This window comes from Manacus vitellinus, unplaced genomic scaffold (assembly GCF_001715985.3).
Source record: "Manacus vitellinus isolate BGI_N305 unplaced genomic scaffold, ASM171598v3 scaffold_7_pilon, whole genome shotgun sequence".
NCBI classification, from domain to species: domain Eukaryota; kingdom Metazoa; phylum Chordata; class Aves; order Passeriformes; family Pipridae; genus Manacus; species Manacus vitellinus.
In genome coordinates, this window is record NW_021940813.1 from 9,821,381 (window position 1) to 9,839,714 (window position 18,334).

The window sequence follows — 18,334 nt, forward strand, 5'->3', positions numbered from 1 at the left end:
CCAAATCCCACTTTTCTGAACTTCAGAGCCCGGTGAGGAGTTTCCCGTTCGATTCCGGATGTGTGAGAAAGAGAGTCTTGGAGAGCCGCGGTTTTGGGGTGACGGGAGGAAGAGGGAGGGCCGCGAGAGTGAGACTTTAAATAAACTCCTGTGATGCTCTTCGGTTAAAGGCTCCCTCAGACCGTGCAGGCAACTTTACAAGGCTGCTTACGCCAAGAGTTCAGGTTCCAAGAGCTGTCCTTTTTTTTGTGTGCTCTTTTAAAATAATTGGAATATTTCTTTGCTTCTTAGTTAAACCTTTTATTATGCCCGTCAGGAAAGCTCGCTCCTTTCCCCAGCGTGGTAGAAAGTTAATAATAACAATACATAAATGCACATACAGAATTGCAGAGTCAGTGTCAAGGTGTGAAAATGCATGATGTATGTAACAGTTTAGTACTGGAAATGAGATCATTTAACACCAGATTTCAGTCACAGTCCTAATTAAAACCTATTTAGACATCAAACTTCAGTAATTAAATTCAACACTATAGTTGAAACATTGTTCTGATATGACAAGAAATAGCAACAGTCATTGGAGCTGACCTAAATTAATGTTTTCTTCTTGTTCATGTTATAATTAGATTCAGCTTTAAAGAAGTCTGTTAATTTGTTCATAGAAGGCTTTTGGAGCTCTTTTAATAGGGAAAGTTAGCTCAGGTGTAGTTACTGCAGTGTGTTCATACAGGCTGTCTAAGATTTCTCTGTCAAAAGCTCAGATATAACAACCTGTTTGAATATATTACTCTGTGTAGTCTGACATTTTAAAAGATTTTAAAGAAAGAACTGACAACATGATGCCAGTATTTACAGTATCATGCATTCCAGTATAATTTCTGTAGAAATTAAGGTGACAGCTAGAGTACATGAATAAAACAGGAATTCATTATGATGTTTTAGATCTTCCTGAGTACCAATAATGGACAGTGGAAACATTTTGAGTAAAAATTTGTGGGAAGTATGTCCATATGAAGTGGTATCTTGCCAGTCATCCAATCTGTGTTATCCTCAGGCTGAAAAAAAGTTGTCTGGTGAAGTATAAATGCAGTACATTGACCTCATTAGGGCATAGGGAGAGAGACAAGCAAGTGTAGTCAAGTCATGTCATAAGGGAGAAGAATTCAGGGCTGGTGTCCTGAAGAGTTAAAGTGATCACCCCTTCACAGGTGATCTAATAATGTAGATATCAAGTTCCTGACAGATCTTTTTTAAGATCTTCAGTACTGTGTCTGATCCCATTCTTTGAAGGCACCATATACAGTGGTGGGCCAGTAACCTCATCACCTGCTTCATCAATGTAAAGAAAAGAGAGTGTCTCAGTTAACATTTTAGTATTGTGTTATTATCTTGGACCTCATGATGGTACCTCAGGATGGCTTTGGTATCTCAAAATATATAACTGGTGGCAAGTAAAGTCTGTGATACTTTCAGATTACTTTTTAATGCTGTTTGTTGGTTCTTACGTGTCTGAGGTTCTTAATATAGGCTAAGTTTTAGGAAGCAATTTTTCTTGAGAAATGTAGCCTCAGAATCACATAAAATTTTAGAAGGTGGAAAGGGGGTTGGTTCTATTGTGAAACAGTTGCCATCCTTTTCATTAAACCAGGAATTATTTATTTAAAGCCTTAAAACTGAATATTTTTAAGGAATATTTGCCATTAGATCCTCTGATTTTAGGGTATGGAGTCTGCTAGCTTGGCAGGAAGTTACATCAGGACTAAAGAAAACCCCTTCAAAGGGGTATCCATCAAAGAGGGGGAAAACAGGACACTGAAGGCAGTTCTCAGATAAGTTTCAATGTGTGTTGAAACCTGATGTTTTCTAGTGCCTAGTACTGTTGTGATATAAATTGCCATTAAGTTTTTCCCAAGACTCTCTTTTTGGGTTTTCTTAACCAGCTGGAGCATTAATGAGCATTTGTGTTTCAGTCAATTCCCCTGGTCCATGTCTGACTTAATTTTTGCCTGCTTTATGTTATCAACTTTCATGTATCTTAATGCCAGGAAATTGTCTCTCCGAGTGGCACATGGACCTTTGTCTCAATGCACAACAGAGAAACAAACTAATCAGGCTCGTGGGTTTTATCCATACTGGTGATTTTAACAGTTTTGTAGTCAAGAAAAAAACCCTCACAAATAGTGTCTCTCCAGTGCTGGTTTGTGTTGGTTTGCATTTATCCCTTTCTCATCTGGACCAAACTCCTGGGTTAGGCCACTTTCTCATCTGCTGCTGTCCCATTCATATTTTTAAGCCTGGGATACCCATGGTTTGGTCACTGTTTTAAATGGGATAAACATGACCACTGGTCATATCGTGCCACACATTCAAGCTATGGCAGTTGCCCCTGGATAACCTTCAGTAAGCTGCAGAGCACTGCAGGGCTGTGGACCTCAGCCTGGGAATCCTGGCCATAGGGTTTGCCTGTGTGTATCAGTACTAAAAAGGTCCCCAAGTAAGGCAAGCTCTTAGTTTAACTAAGAGATACCTTAGGAGGAAATACCAAAGAGAAAATACAAAACCTTGTAAAGTTATCTACTTTTTTTTTTATAATTTATTTATGTCCCCTGGAATCAAGCGTTTGACTTTAGTCCCACATGTGGCAGCTCCTTGCAGGATTGGTGTGTACCTCGAGAATTGCCAATCCTTGTTTTAAAGAAACAGACATTTCAACCCACTTTGTTCAGGAAGACAGTTCCAGGTATCTTCCTTAATAGGAAACAATGGCAATTTGGAAGGACAGTGTTGCAGATAAAGCAAAACTGAATACACATTGAAATTTACTTGAAAACAAACTCCAAAACCTACTGCTTGGTCTCATCTTTCCCTTGAACACATTGAGAGCTTCTTGCGAATCATCTCTCTCATACAACACTGGCTTCAGTGGAAGCATCTGGGAAAGTACTACTGGGACCTGAGAACCAGTGTCTTATTTTGAAAACTGGCTGAAATTCTCAGGGTTAGGTCAGTTAAGGGAATGCAGGGCAATGAAACATTTATTTCCATGACAGTACCTACTTTAAGAAACTAGATAAGCAGAAAACCACCTGAATTAGCTGGGGTGGACTACAGGGGAGGAGAGTGAGTAGACAGGTAGGTAGTCGTTTTGACTTGTGCTTGTGGGGACATTGGTGGCTAGAAGGCCAGGCAGCAATTAAGCAGCAGTTTTCCTGAATGTAAAGTAAAGTGAATCTATCTTTAAGGTGATATAAAGAAGCAGGTAGGTGCTTTCTGCCATGTCTGCTCTGTCCTAGGCAGCACGATCCCCAAAATACTGGGCTGTTCCTGAGATCAGGGTTATGTGACATCCATGCTACCCTTGGATGCCTGTTCCAGCCAGCTGGAGCTGTGGCCAGATCTCATTTCCTGTGGGAAATGGCATTGGGACCTTGTGTGGAAGTACCCAATTAGTTTGATGGAGGGGTTTTTTCATCATCATTGCAAGGACAGGCTACCTGGAGACATAGAGCCTATCCCATATGGCAGATAAGACATGTTCTGCCAAGGCACTGCAAGTGTCAGGGCCATTTGAGGTTCACCCTGCCAATCCCAGTGCCTGCTCCAAAGCTGAGATTTACTTGTGCAGTGTTGTGAGATTCAGAGGCTACAGACTTTTACAGTTCAATAGGAATTAGGTATCCAATATCTTGGGGCCACTGAATCTACAGTACTTTGGAGAATGAGTCTCAGGTACAACTGAAGATGATGGCTCTCATGTCATTTTGGGTGTCAGCTGCTTTAGCCATTTTGTTTATTTTCTTGATTTTTATTTTTTTTTAGAAGAAATGACAGTACATTAATTATTTTTTTTCAAATTATTCAAGTACATTTGGAAAACAGTTTTTTATTTTATTGAATGGTAGTGGAGAACATTTTAGTGTTTTCACTCACTGGAGCTGTGTAATGATTTAAGGAGTCACTAGACTCCTTTAGGCAATTTCCTTGTTGCTACTGTTAAACAATGAACTCTTAAACACAAAATCTGAAATAATTGCAAGAAAAGTCTGCATGCCTTGGATTCCTGTATTTTCATCCCTGGATGCCTTACTTCATATTTGCAAACAGTGTTTTAAGAGGGTCTGATGCAATCTCTAGAATCATTTCAGTATTTTATTTCCATGAGCTTTCATAGCTCTTCATAGTCATCTTTCCTATATCGCTGAAAGGTATATGCAATTTTAGTCATAGGAGCCAATGATTAATGTTAGGGGGGTGTTATTGTGGTTAAAAAGCGTCCATGCATCTGTTTCTCTCTCACGTGATGTTATGACTTAGGGGGTCTGCCATCTGTTTACTTCAATGTGGAATTAAGCATAAATAAATATATAAATAACCTTACATTTAAGGAACCCAAAATGACTTTATTTCACGAAATATTTTCTTGGTCCTTTACAAGTTTGGGTTTTGCGCTGGATAAATTCTCATTTTCATAAATGTTGGCTCCTGCATAAAAGCACAAACCCATAAAAATATGCCAGGTGGGGTTTGTCCTTGAGGACATGTAGCAATTTTTGCTGCACTTAAAAAAAATAAATTGCCCATAGACATGAAAAATCTGCTCAGATTTCCCTTCATTACATCAGAGGACATGCAGTTGGTATATGTTCTGGAATGCCGTAGTCTCTGCATGGACATGTTGCAATACATATTTGTCAGATATACAGAATTACAGATATTTTTTCAGGAGTCACAAATGACACATAAACCCAGGGAAAAAACGTTACATTCTATGTATTGCATTCCTTGCTTGCAAATACATTTATGAAATGCTTTAAAGAAACAGTTTTTACTAGGAGAATATTACCAATTTCTTTAACTGTGATGTTGTCATGACTAGGAAGGTTTGTATCGTATCTTTAAAAGCGAGTGGAAGCCCAGTGCACTCCCTGTAGAAAAAGAGATCTTCTCAGGGTGTTTCTGTGTACTAGATAGGGAATTGCAGAGTACGTGTCTCCTGTGCAGGAGGAAAAACGGGGTTTTTTTTGCTTCAACATAGCTCTGTTTTTGAGTAACTGTTTATACAAATGCTGTCCTACATCTGACATGAAATAATTGATAGGTGTAAAGTATCTTTGTATAGAAGCACAAGTAGAGTTTGAATACTGGGCCAAATTCACCCAATAGTTTAGCTGTATTACTCATCTGCTTTCAGCAGATTAACCCTGTCCTGTGTTAAAGCTGGAGTTGGATCCTTTTAGCTGTACCTCAGGTGTGTATCCTCAGTACATTTGCAGACGATGCGAAATTGTGTTGGGAGTGTTGATCTGCTCGAGGGTAGGAAGGCTCTGCAGAGAGAGACTCGATCGATGGGCTGAGGACAACTGCAGGAGGTTCAACAAGGCAAAATGCTGGGTCCTGCACTTGGGTCACAGCAGCCCCACAGGCCTGGGGAGGAGTGGTTCAAGAGCTGTTCAGCTGAAAGGGACTTGGGGATGCTGGTTGACAGCTGGCTGAACATGAGCCAGCAGTGTGCCCAGACAGCCAAGAAGGCAAATGGCATCCTGGCCTGTGCCAGTAGTGTGGCCAGCAGGACCAGGGCAGTGATCATCCCCCTGTACTTGGCACTGGTGAGGCCACACAAGTACCATGTTTAGTTCTGGGCCCATCACTACAAGAAGGACATTGAGGTGCTGGAGCACATCCACAGAAAGGCAACAAAGGTCATGAAGGGTCTAGAAAACATGTCCTGTGAGGAACAGCTGAGGGAGCTGGGTTTGCTTAGTCTGGAAAAGCGGAGGCTCAGGAGGGACCTCGTTGTTCTCTACAACTCCCTGAAAGGAGGTTGTAGTGAGGTGGGATCCGGTCCTTTCTGCCATGCCTGCAGTGAGAGTACTAGAGGAAATGGCCTTCAGCTGAGACAGGGGAAATTCAGATTAGGTAATAGAAAAAAAATTTCACTGTTAGGATGGTCAGGCATTGGAATAGGTTGCTCAGGGAGGTGGTGGAGTCATGACTCCTGGAGGTGTTCCAGAAATGTCTGGATCTGGTGCAGGGTGATATGGTTCAGTGATTTAGGGGTTACAGTGGTAGTACTGGGTTGGTGGTTGGACTGAATGATCTTAAAGGTCTCTTTCAACCTTGATGATTCTATGATTCCATGCAATAATGTAAAAGTAAAAAAGAAATACGTAACAGACATTAAAAATATAGGAGCTGATGTTGTCTTCAGTTACTGGATTGATCAATAAAACACAGAGTGGCATTAGAGCAGTGGTTACACATTTTTGATCTGGTGACCATGGCCAACCCTCAGCGTTACTCACGGGTCAGCAAAGGCCATTCATGTTTGAAGTGCCAGGGCACCACGGCCAGGTGGGTTCTCTGCAATGGTGTCTGCAGGCTGTTGGCTGGCAACCAGTGCCCCATTGAAGGAGCTTCTTCAGCCTGAACTGCTGCATATCCCTCCTCAGTGCTGGGACACTGGACAGCTTGGCTAAGCCTCTAGCCATCAGGACAGGGAGCATGCAGGCTCACAGGCTGCACAGTGCTTTAGTTGCAGTTTGCCCTTTCAGTGAGTCCCACCTGGGTCACTGGCACCCAGTGCTCCTTCCAGCTGTGCCAGGTGGATAAGTTGCCGAGGGTCACATTTCACCTCCGGCTGGTGCTCATGGAGACTGATGTACTCCATTGGCAATTCTTTTGCTTGAACTCTGCTTAACTTGGGGCCTGTCCTACCTCTAGGATGGATTTTGTTTTCTAAATAATGTGTTCCAGTTCAGTCAGAAGTCATGGCTGTCATGCAGGAATCTTGTCACGAAATTGTTTGGCCTTTTGCAAATATTAGACTAGATTATATAATAGTTGTTCTACTTTCATAATCTATGAATCTCTACATATATACATCATGGTGCTTCTTGAAAAGGCAGTGGAAGCTGCTTTTCTTCTGCAATATCTTCAATTTGTAATTGCATCTTGCATTCAATCATTACTGACCTAATACTAATGATGAGCAAAGTGTATTTGATAGAAGATAAAGCCCAGAAAGAGCAACTGATAATAAGATAATTTGGAATATTTGCAAACAGAATGCTTATTTTGAAGTTATTGTTCTTATTAGGTTAGTTGGCCCTGTTTTTAGTTGCCCTGAGTCAGCAGAACTGTGGGAGAACAGGCTAGACTTTCCTTCATACATGTGTTAACATTAGACCTGTTTGTGAAAAGTTTACCTGGAGACAACCACCAGTAATATTCAATAGCAGCTTAATTGCTCATAAATTTACCTGTTTGAGTCAAGGTTTCTGAAGATAATATATGAGACAGCATGGTTTTAATTTTTGACAGTGTTCACTTCCTAAACCTATAGAAGACCTTGGTACTCCTTAACATGGTCTTTCCACTTGAAAAGAGCATTCACACCTCAGAAACTTGGCACATATTTTTAGTTATTTTTCAATATATTTGTTAGGTTTTTGTCTTAAAACTGATGTCAGTGTTTCCTGCTCTGTAATTATTGTTTCCCAACATCAGGAGCAGCTTCCCAGAATAATCATTCCTCATATGAGTAGATCTTATCCAAGTGATTTGTCCCAGTGAAATCACTTATCTGTTTTAAATACTGCCTCTGAGACAAAAGGCGATTACAGCATTAGACTTCCCAGAGAATTTCCCTGCCAGCTTAATTCTTTCATAAGTACAGGCTCTGCCTGCTCTACCAAGTGTTGCCTGTGTAACTTGACTGGTTCAAGATCTGAAATTCCGTAGACCTTTGTTGATGGCAAAATCTTAGATGACAATGCAAGTGTTCTCTTTGCCAAGACGACAGCATTTTTGTCTGTGTCATGGGGTGAGGGATGTGGTGTAGCTCTGTGAATAAAAAAATAGAGTAGCTCCTTCATTAGTTGTGTTTCCTGCAGTCAAACTGCAGGCAGAGTTACTATGGCATGGGTGGGTCTACATTTGCTTGTTTAAAAAAAAATGTTCCTGTCTTCCTTGCTGCTGTGTAAAAACCCAGCCCAACAACCAAACATACAGAGGACAAGCAAACAAAAACACAGCAGGCTGTAAACAAAAGAGAGGATGTGGAAGTGCTTGTGGTTTTGGCCTGTTATTTCAGTGGTAGGACTCCTGCAAATCACTGACAACTTACTTTTTCATCCATTGGAAACATAAGCATGAATGTTTATCCAATGGCTTGGAGCTAAGTTAAATGGCTACAGTAGCCTAAGAGACTATGAAGAGTAATAATAAAAAGTCAGCATCAAGATACACTTGAAATTAAGCTGCTTCTAGCTGTCATGGAGGGTTTCTTCATGAAGTATCCCACTCCAGAACCAGCTCAGGGCTGCCTACAACACTGTGCCCCTTTGGGCTCCTGTCCCAGTAAATAGAGCCGTTGGTTACAAAGACATTGCTGGGTGCTCATGGAGCTGTGAGGTGCTTGCTGGGAAGCCCCTGGTTACCTGCCTTCCCTCTTTTTGTGTCCTGAAGTTTATTGAACATCATTCAGTTCTTTTGCAAATTTCATAGAAAACAAGACACTATTTAAACTTCTCATAAAATGAACAGCTTCTGATAGACAAGGATTACTGAGTAGGATGGTTTTGCATACCTTTGTTTTTAGGAAGTGAATTTAGTTAGTACTGAATGCAGTGTCTTTGTTTTCAGGAAACACGACTCATGTTGCAAGAGTTTATTATCTTCTGAAGTAAATATCACTAATCAGTCCTAATATTACAAGGACTTCTCCATCTGTGACATGTAATAAGCTTTCTCTCACATGTTAATAATGCAGTAATGTTGTGGCATTTTGTCTTGGTTTAATAATAATATGTTCAGGAGGTGAGACCTCTAATGAGATAAATCCTCTTTTTCTTTCTTTTATTTCTCTCCCCTCAAATATTGATGAAGTAGAAATTGTGAGGAGTCTGAATGAAGAAGGAAAAATAATAATTTTACTAAAAAATGGAAAACCCTCAAAAACAAGCAAAAAACCCAATAGCAGAAAATATCACCTAGCCACCCCCTCCCCACTAGGTTAAAACAAAACCTAGAAGGATATCTTGTTTGAAGAGAAGTCCCCCATGCTCCAAACTACATGATGGTATGAAAAAATCAACCGAAAACCTTTCCCATTAACTGAAAGTACAACACATTTGGACTGCTTAAATGAAAGTAAGGTCTCCCTGCTGACACCAGGTGTGTGGTGCTTATGTCATCAAAGATAACCACAAGTGTGAGCACCATATAAAATAATTCTCTATTCCTATCTATTAAAGCTCTAGAAATTGGAAAAGTTATCGGTTTGAACAATGTATAAACAACCTTCCAGTTAATGGAGAAGGGCAACAAAGTTAAAGTTGTGGACTGGCTTCCGTAGAAGGAACAAGTAAATGTGGTAAAGCTGTTCAACCTGGAAAATGTGACTCGGGAACAGTTGACTGCAGATGAACTTACTGAAGCTTCCATTACAAGAATAGCAAATAATACAAGAAGGAGGCAGGTGCTGAAAAACAAAATGAGATAATTCATCAGTGAATTCACACTTAGACTGTAGACCACCCTGCTACAGGAGGATGCAGATCTCAGAAACTTACCTTGGTCCAAAATACAAGGTTAATTTCACTTGCTTGACTAATTGCAAAATGTAAATGTCTAGAATATAAATAACACAGAGATGAAGGGAAAAATATGACAGAGAAAGAGAAATACATTTGCACAAAATCTTTGTCTAACCATCTGATTATTGTCAAAACTATAGCAAACTTCTAAAAGTACTGTAATGGATTAACCAAACTGAAAAAGCTGCTCTATAAATTACTTGCTCTCTTCTTACAATTCTAGTTATTACTGACAAGAGACTGGAAAAAATACAAGTCATTATATACAAACTAAAAGAGGCTTGATAAATTATATCTGGTTTTTAAAAATTTCATGAAATATTTTATCTTATGGTCTTATATACAAACCAGATGGTCTCATTTTACTCATAAGATGTTTTTGTTAAGCTTAGCAATAATTTTTCTAGGCCAGATAAAACAAAATAGTATTGAATACTCATTGGGAAGCTATTGCTATAATTCCTTTGATCTGTCAGCACATGGCATTTATGCATTTCTCCATATGGCTTTGATAGGATATTGAGGATTTAAATCTATTGCATTTGATTTATTTTCATATCCAGTAACTGAGAGGTCACAGAGTAATAGGAATATTGACAGGTCTGGTTCTAAGCCCTGATCTGTAAAATGGACTTTAATGATGAGCATTTACAAAAGCTGGACTGATGGGAAGCTAATAGAGGTTGTTCTCCATTGAGCAAAGACTGAAAGAAAAATCTGTCTTGCAAAGGTGGTTACGTGGATGAAAAGCACCACGGCGTTTGCCTGTGGGGAAAAAGAGATATCTTCCTGCAAACCAGGCCTATTTTCTTCAAATAACCTCCAAGGAAACAACCTCTGCCAAGCTAGGAGCTGATTACCAGTTACAGGCCTCAGACCATAGCCATTATTGTTTTAACATTTCTGCCTTCCTCTTTATCCCAGCAGGAACCAGGCTTTATGGGCTGCCATGTAACTTGACCTTGCTTGGAGATAAAAAGACAGATTAGCACCCAGTGATAGCAAAGCCAGAAGCAAAAAGACAGTATTTAGAAAATAAAGGAAGGAGCTGGCACTGTATGATTACGTGTAATGTTCTACCCTGTGCAGCGTGGGTGGCCTGATGAATAGTTCCCATCCACAAAACCCAGACAGAAACTTGGATTGGTCATAGTTTCTCCATTTTTAACCTTATCTGTGCAGAGATGCTGTGATTTTCATCACTCAGATGCTAACGATGGTGATTTCCTATAACATTTGAGATAATGGGAAAAAAAAACCCTAAAGAAAAATGGAAAGGAAAAATAGGAAACCTACATAAAATTGCAGTGCTTTCAGTAAACAAAATGAATAGTAAATCAGCAGAAAGAACTGGATGTGAATCTTTAAGTCTTTGTTGCTGTTTTACTACTGTCCTCTGGGCTTTCCATGCAACAAACCAATGAGGCCTGAGATCAGCAGCAATTAGGCATGACGTCTTCAGGTGTCTCAGGGATGCTAAAGAATGCTAAATGCTTAATGATTGAACATTCAGTATCAAAAATCTGAAAAAAAAGTGTAAAGTCAAAAAGAGATCCTGGTATGATCAACCATTGGTGCTCAAACTGCTGTGACAACTGTACATCACACAAGTGGTCACTGTGAAAATGCAGACAGGTCACAGCTGCACGGCCACGAGGTCCCACTTAAATCATGGTGGAGGCAAAGTCAGTGATAGATTTCCTTCTTCGTGTCTCAACCACCACTTCATCTCACAAAAACAAATCAAACCAAAATTCTGCTATGATTTTGTAAGGATTTCAAGCCAAAAGCTATAGAAGTGTGGTTTTTTTCATATCAGACCATATGGTAGATAATAAATATCTGAGGGTCTGATGGTTGATAACTTCTTACATAGGCATGGGCAGAAAATACAATTTCTGTAACCAAGTTTCCTGACAGATAATGCCACATCAGTCTTCACACATCCTCACTCTGTCTCATGTATCTTTAGGTTATAAGCTCTTCAGAGTGAGTACCCTTGTGGTGCTCTGCTGACAGTTAGAGTATTTTAGTGCTATTACAGTATGTGTCAGACCAGAAAGGAGTTGCAGCTCAGTCAGCTCTAGTTAAGTGGGACTTAAGGTTGCATTCTTGCCTTTATTTTGAATGGCTCCTCAAAATTATATGACATTCTTATTAAAACCTCAACAAAACCTGTACTCCCAGTTATCTGTACTGATGCCAGTGCAAGGAGTGGGTACTTGTTAAGAGGTGACTCATTTGCAGCTTACTAAATCCTAATTAGTTTATCCAGCTATTTTTTACAGGTAACAGAATACATTTTTCATCCTGGGCTTATGGAGTCATTGAGACGAAGTCAAGGGTTAAGCTGCTCAGGCCATCAAACCTGACTTGTTCTGCAAACAGAAAAATTGTGTACCTTCACCCACCTCAAAAATGCGTGAGCTCCTCTAACAGAGACAAAGAATTAAGTTGCATGGTGTATTTGGAAAGCTTTATTTTCCTCATCATTTTACCTTGTGTGAACTGTGTGTGCTCAGGGATAACCAAAAAGCAAAAATCTCCAGAGACCAAACCAGCATTAAGCCTGGTTGCAGCATCCTGCCACAGTTCTTTTGTAACTGCTTGGTGGAAATAATACATCTACTTTCTTTATGTTGTTTTCTTCCTTCCAGACCCTGACGGCACCTGCTCCGTTTGCTGATGAAACAAGCTGTCAGTGCCAAGCTCCCCATGAGAAACTAACCATTGCACAAGCCCGCCTGGGAACTCCAGGTATGTGGAGAGAGCTGCTTCCGCAGGACTCTGGGCACTCCCAAAGCACAGGTTCTTCCTTACAACATAATTAATGCTCCCTTGTGCCTTCCACTCAAAAGCAAAAGGGCCAGCCTGATATCTGGTGCTAGCAGGTAATGGAGAAGATACCAACAACTACAGGACTGTTATCTCCTGTTAGACAAAACGTTTCAAGTTAGAGTTTGATGTTTTTGTGAATGCATGTTTGTTGGAAAGAAGTCTTGCTAGCCCACTCCAGCCAGCCTGAAAATTGTATTATGTAGTGGCTACCTTCTGGATTCTCTTCTCATACTGCCTCTGTGTGCTGGAAAACTCTTCTTTCACTGATGTTCCTGTTGATTACATCAACAGGAGGCCTTAAAGGTCCTTTGCCCTTTGCAAGAAACCATGCCAATTTCTTTATCTGGACATGTGTGATTGGGCTGAGGAAGTGGGATGATTTCACATAAAGGGGAAAAAAGGGAAGTGAAAGGTTTACGTAGAAGAGGTAAGCAATACATTTTTACAGCAGTAAGCTGTGGAAAAAAGCAAGCCACAGGGAAGAGGGGACGAAAAGGGAGATGATGGGGAAAAATCCATAAGGCAAAACTGATTAGAAAAGCAGAGAGAAAAGAAGAAGACATATGGTGGAACTCCAAATGAGGCAGAAAGATGACATTTTTGCTAAATTAGAATAGGGGATGATGGATGATAATAAATAGGCTTAGTCTGAGAGAAAACAGCAGAGAGTGCAAAGAAAGAGTAATGTGCAGTATGAAACACTGCAAGTTCACCCATGTTGCTTTTGAACATCAGAGCTGGGGTAAATATCCACAATCATCTGATCTGGGAACAAAAACCTATCCAGTAGAATTAAGTGCAACTCGTTTGGGGTCTGAAAAAATCACTGTTGTTTTTCTCTCTCCACAGTTGACAGACCTGTCAGAGTATATGCAGATGGGATTTTTGACCTCTTCCACGCTGGCCATGCTAGAGCTCTTATGCAAGCCAAAACTCTATTCCCAAATAGCTACTTATTAGTAGGAGGTAAGATTAGAGTTATTTATTGCACTGGATTTTTGCTTCTGTGCTTCAGTATCAGGGAGTTATTGCTGAGCACGCACCCCCAGCCGTTTATACGCTCTGACTTGAATGCTGCTTTCCCTCTGAGGGCTTTCTGTAGGTGATTTGCCTTGAATTACATCTTACAATTGCATCAATTAAAGTAAAAGTCAAATTCTGCCCTCAGCAGCACAGGCACAATTCCCATTCTAGTTAAAGCAGGTGCCTGCATGACTCTGAGCTTAAAATAGCTCTATATGAATAATTTACCTTTTTCAGTTATTTGCTCAAAATTGTTCAAATTTGGAGATGAGTGAATGAGAACAACTGCTCATTTATTTCTGGCTCCTTAGTCCCTTCACCAACCAGGCACAGCCCATGACCCCTGCCTGCCAGGTCCAGACTTAGCCTTCAACTTCATCAGAGAAGCTGAGTCTGGCCCATTGTCATTGAAGACCCAAACATAGGTCATGAGTTGAATGTAGTTTTCAGCTCACAAGTGTCCCTGGGCAGGTTACTTTCTTACCTTTTTTTTCCCCCTATAAATATCTTGTTTTCTCACTGTGCATCTCCTTACAGCTGTTCAGCAGTTGGCTTGTGCTCGAAGAGTTGCTGGAGAGTGACTCTTTCCTGCCCAGTTGGCTGTGCAGGCCCCACTCTCATGAGACCTCATAAAATGTGTGGTTTGGTTCCAGTTTCCCTGCACCTTTTGGATTGAGATGCCTTGTAGAAACATTTCACAGCAACCTTCATTCAGCTGCTCCAGTGCTTAGAGCAAACATGAATTAAACCTTCAGGCACTGTAAGATGCATTATTTTGCATATTTTTCCCAAATGAGTTGAAAGGGAGGAGGGGAAAGACCCAACACAGAGCAAAACAAGATCGCCTTATAAACATACTTTTTGGTTTTACTCAGTTTTATGATTTGTGGCAATTCCCATGGAGCTTCCTGGGAGGTAAAGGAGACATCCCCTTGTTATGAACAAAACATTAAGAACTCTCTTGTTTTCTTGCTGAGCCAAACAACTTGCAGAAGAAGGAAGTGGAGGTGCAAGACTGTCAGGTTTAATAAAAATACAAGTTATGAACATTCGTTGTTGCTTTGAAAGGATTGGGGAGTGTCCCAGATAAGGGAAGGAGCACTGGGGCAAAAGCCTGGCTCCTTTGAAATTCATGGAATAGCTTCACTTTGCCCTTATTTTTGGAATGAAGGACAAAGCAGCCAGCACTCATCAGCACCTTCTCCTTGCAAGGCACTCTGTGTAGCACACCCACATGCAATTTGTGCTGCAAGAGCACCGGTGTCCTGTGTCTTTGTGGGCACCACAACCAACCCCTTCTATTTCTTGTTCTGAAGATAATTATTTGGACCTAAGATCACTTTTTTATGAATAGATGTTTATACCTCCCGAAATCAGTCATTAGAGCAGGATGACAGAATCAAAAGGAAGTACGAAGATGCTGTGTCTGCACTGCACATGAACAGTGATCAAAAAATAAAATCAAACCTTTCTACAGAATTCAAGAAAAAAATTACTATTTTCCAATAATTTTAGTAGACCTTTTCTTCCAGGAGAGGGTAGCTTAAAGATGGCATAAAGGCTGTAAATAAATACAAATACAGTCTCAGAAGGGATCTTTCTACTGAGAATGCTTTGATCTCCATTAAATTTCTTGTCAGCAGGCATCAGAAATGACATAATAGGATAGAGTGGCATTTCAGTAGCTGAAATTCATACGTATGTTGTTAGCTGGCTTTGAATTTTGCACAGGCTCCAGGGCTACCTGAGCCTTCCTACATTTTTCCTACTTTAAAGGCCCTTAATGGCCATCACAGCAAGAACATCCATTTTAGATCTCAAAAAGGCTGCATCTTTGCCAGTGCTTTGCCTCATAGGTTGATGTTTTCAAATTAGAAAGAAGCAGCAGCTGTAGGGCTGCTCTCACACTTCCCTGCAGCACTAATAATGTTGCATTTGTCATTTGTCAAGTACATTTACAGACTCTCATTACAAGTGAGATCTAAAGGCACAGGTTTGACCTGTGGTGAAGGACAACCACTGGCAACTCAGCTATAAATGGGTATCACATTATTCCATGAGGGGTGTCAAATGACTGTTGTAGCTGTAATATTGGACAGACTTACGGTTGTGGAGAAGGTCACTGTGTTTCACACCATATTATGTGGGTAGAAAGATAAAACCTAACTTTTACAGTCCTCTGGTAACATGAGTGTTACTTCCTCTCATTATAAAAGCAATGTGACAAAAGTATTGGTACATCCAGAGTTGAAGATGCAGGATTTTTGGACCTTTAACTCTGCTCATTTCACTAGAGCATATGGCTTCTCCCAGTCCTTTCCTTGGGGCATCCTTCTGCGATTTCCCATGTAAGCATGGCACAAGCTTTACTTATCTTTCTGTGAAACCTGCTGAACTCAAAGCTAAACTTGGAGACAAATTCCTATAAAATTTGCCATAACTTGTTTTCCGTCTGTGTTTATTTAGTAGAGAAACTGTTGCACTGTGATTTTGAGCTTTGTTGGCAAATTTGTCATTTAGAGCGTTGTTTACGTGAGAATGAAAAGTGGGAAGAGGAGGCCCAGAGAGGCTGAGAGGTCTCCATCTTCAGATACTACTGGATATGGCTGAGTAACCTGCTGTAGTTGGCTCTGCTGGAAGGAGGGGGTTTGGATTAGGTGATGTCCAGTGGTGCCTTCCCACCTCAGCCATTTTGTGATACAGGGAGTTAGTGAGAACTCTGTGATTGCCCACACTGCACTTTTTCATTGGTTTTAAAGCATTGGCTATCATTCCTGAAATTTCACAGCCCATGAAATCCCCACTTACCATGGGATTGATTTACCTTAATGTGTATATGGTACCACCTGAGATGTCCTACAATATCTCCTTTGGCCTCTGGCTGCAGCTCCAGAAAGAGAAGGATCTTTCAGAAGTATGTGGCTGTACCTGCCAACACTGAGCAGAACTCTTAGATGCCCTGGAGCACACCAAAAATTGCTAAGTTAATAATTAAGTGCTTAATGGAATTATATAGGAATAATCAACTGCTGGTCATGCTAATTTTGCTGAGTGTGGACCCATTTTGCTGATATTTCCATATTTTAGTTTGCAGTGATGATTTAACTCATAAATTCAAAGGCTTCACTGTGATGAATGAAACGGAGCGATATGAAGCCCTCAGACACTGTCGTTACGTGGATGAGGTCATCAGAGATGCACCCTGGACACTGACACCCGAGTTCCTTGAAAAACATAAGGTACATTTCTCCCTTTATTTCTCCTTCCCCTTCGTAGACTGACAGTTAAGAGTAAACATGTGAAATTCTAGTAGTTTAATTCAGTTAATTCCAGTCACTGAAATTAAATACATACCATTGCTTGCCTCCATCTCTGTCAGAAAATATTTGTCTTGACTTTTTTTTCTCAATGTACTGTGATGATATTTGTATTGGGATTTTTAAGGGCAAAGTAACACTGAAGAGTTATTCACAAATGGACTTTCAGAAAAGGAGGTCATGAACCAGGAAAGTTTGTCATGTAGTGACTGAAGTCCTGAATTAAAGGCATGTTTCTTATTAATGGCAAGAGTGCAATATGTAAAAATACCCTGTGTCCTCTAAAAGGCAGGATAGAGTGTTTTACATGCTATTGATTGCCTTGCAACATAAATGAATCTTAACAAAAGCATAATTAACTAGGGTGCGTTTTAGTGTCCACATCACTCAGTGTCAAAGTGACAGTATGACAGTATTAAGTATACATGTATATGTGCTCAGGAGCCAGAATCAATAATCCTGCCTCCATGGTTTTGAAGGCCAAGGCTTCGCCACTTGCCTCAGCTTTTCCAGTAGCAATAAAAGCAGGCACATGAATTTTAGGTTTTCTACAGCACATCACACTGAGCCAGTCAGTGATGTGGTAATGGCAGTGCCTCTGGAGACGAGCTCTCTGTTCTTTCATAATTGATCATACAACACAGCAGTTGCAGGCCTAAACCTAGTGCAGTATTCTAGGTGATGGCTTTAGGATGAGAATGTCAAAAGCAAGTTAGCTGAAGTCAAGGAATGAGATGATCCTCCACAACAACCTCCCAGTGAACCAAATTCAGTGATGGTGGGATGTGATTCTTCTTCTGTTTGCTGGCAGATTGACTTCGTAGCCCACGATGACATCCCGTACTCTTCCGCTGGCTCGGATGATGTATACAAACACATAAAGGAGGCAGGTAAGGGCAACTTTTACAGCCTTTTAACCACAACTGCTGGGAGAGAAGCAGTAGAGATAATATCACATTCTCTTACACCCTAACAGTAGGTACTCCTGACTTAAGCAGAAAGATGCACTTTGTAAAACCACAAAGGATGTCCTTGACTGAATTCCTGCCATAACCCCAAGGAAACCATTCAGATCTGGCATGAAAGAGTCCCATCTGGGTTTTTAAAACAATTTTATGGTGCTTGACTAAGAGTTTTGAATGGAGGAAAATGAGTTTAGTTCCCACAGCAGCCCAGCCAACTTCAGTCATTTGTTGATAACTGCAAACTGATGACTCCTTGACACATCCCAGTCCTAAATATGGGCAAGCACAGGCACCCTTCAGGAGTCGTTAGGATCCACTTCTGATTTGCACTGAGGGTTCTTTTCATTACACTGGCAGAGGGTTTAAATCTGTACCAGAGTAATTCATTTGCCATGCATATTTAGCAGTTTGGTTGACTACCATATTGCACTGAACATGAATATGCTGAAGTCATTAGGAGTTTGTATCTCTGCAGTTCAAGGAAGCTGAATTAAATCTGAGGAGATAACGTTAAGCCGCTGTTTGCCAGCAGTATGTATCCTAACACAGTGAACAGTGGGGGAGGAGGAACAGATGATGACTTTCTTCTCCTGCTCCC

General features: G+C 40.6%; 1 protein-coding gene across 1 annotated transcript in view; it reads left to right on the forward strand.

Annotated features, from left to right (window-relative positions):
- Window positions 1-18,334, forward strand: part of PCYT1B (phosphate cytidylyltransferase 1, choline, beta) — a 40,635-nt gene that overhangs the window by 11,999 nt on the left and 10,302 nt on the right. The window contains exons 4-7 of the mRNA XM_029964751.1: window positions 12,251-12,350; window positions 13,281-13,397; window positions 16,542-16,693; window positions 17,583-17,661. Coding sequence (XP_029820611.1) covers window positions 12,251-12,350; window positions 13,281-13,397; window positions 16,542-16,693; window positions 17,583-17,661 — 448 coding nt within the window. The remainder of the gene's footprint in view (window positions 1-12,250; window positions 12,351-13,280; window positions 13,398-16,541; window positions 16,694-17,582; window positions 17,662-18,334) is intronic.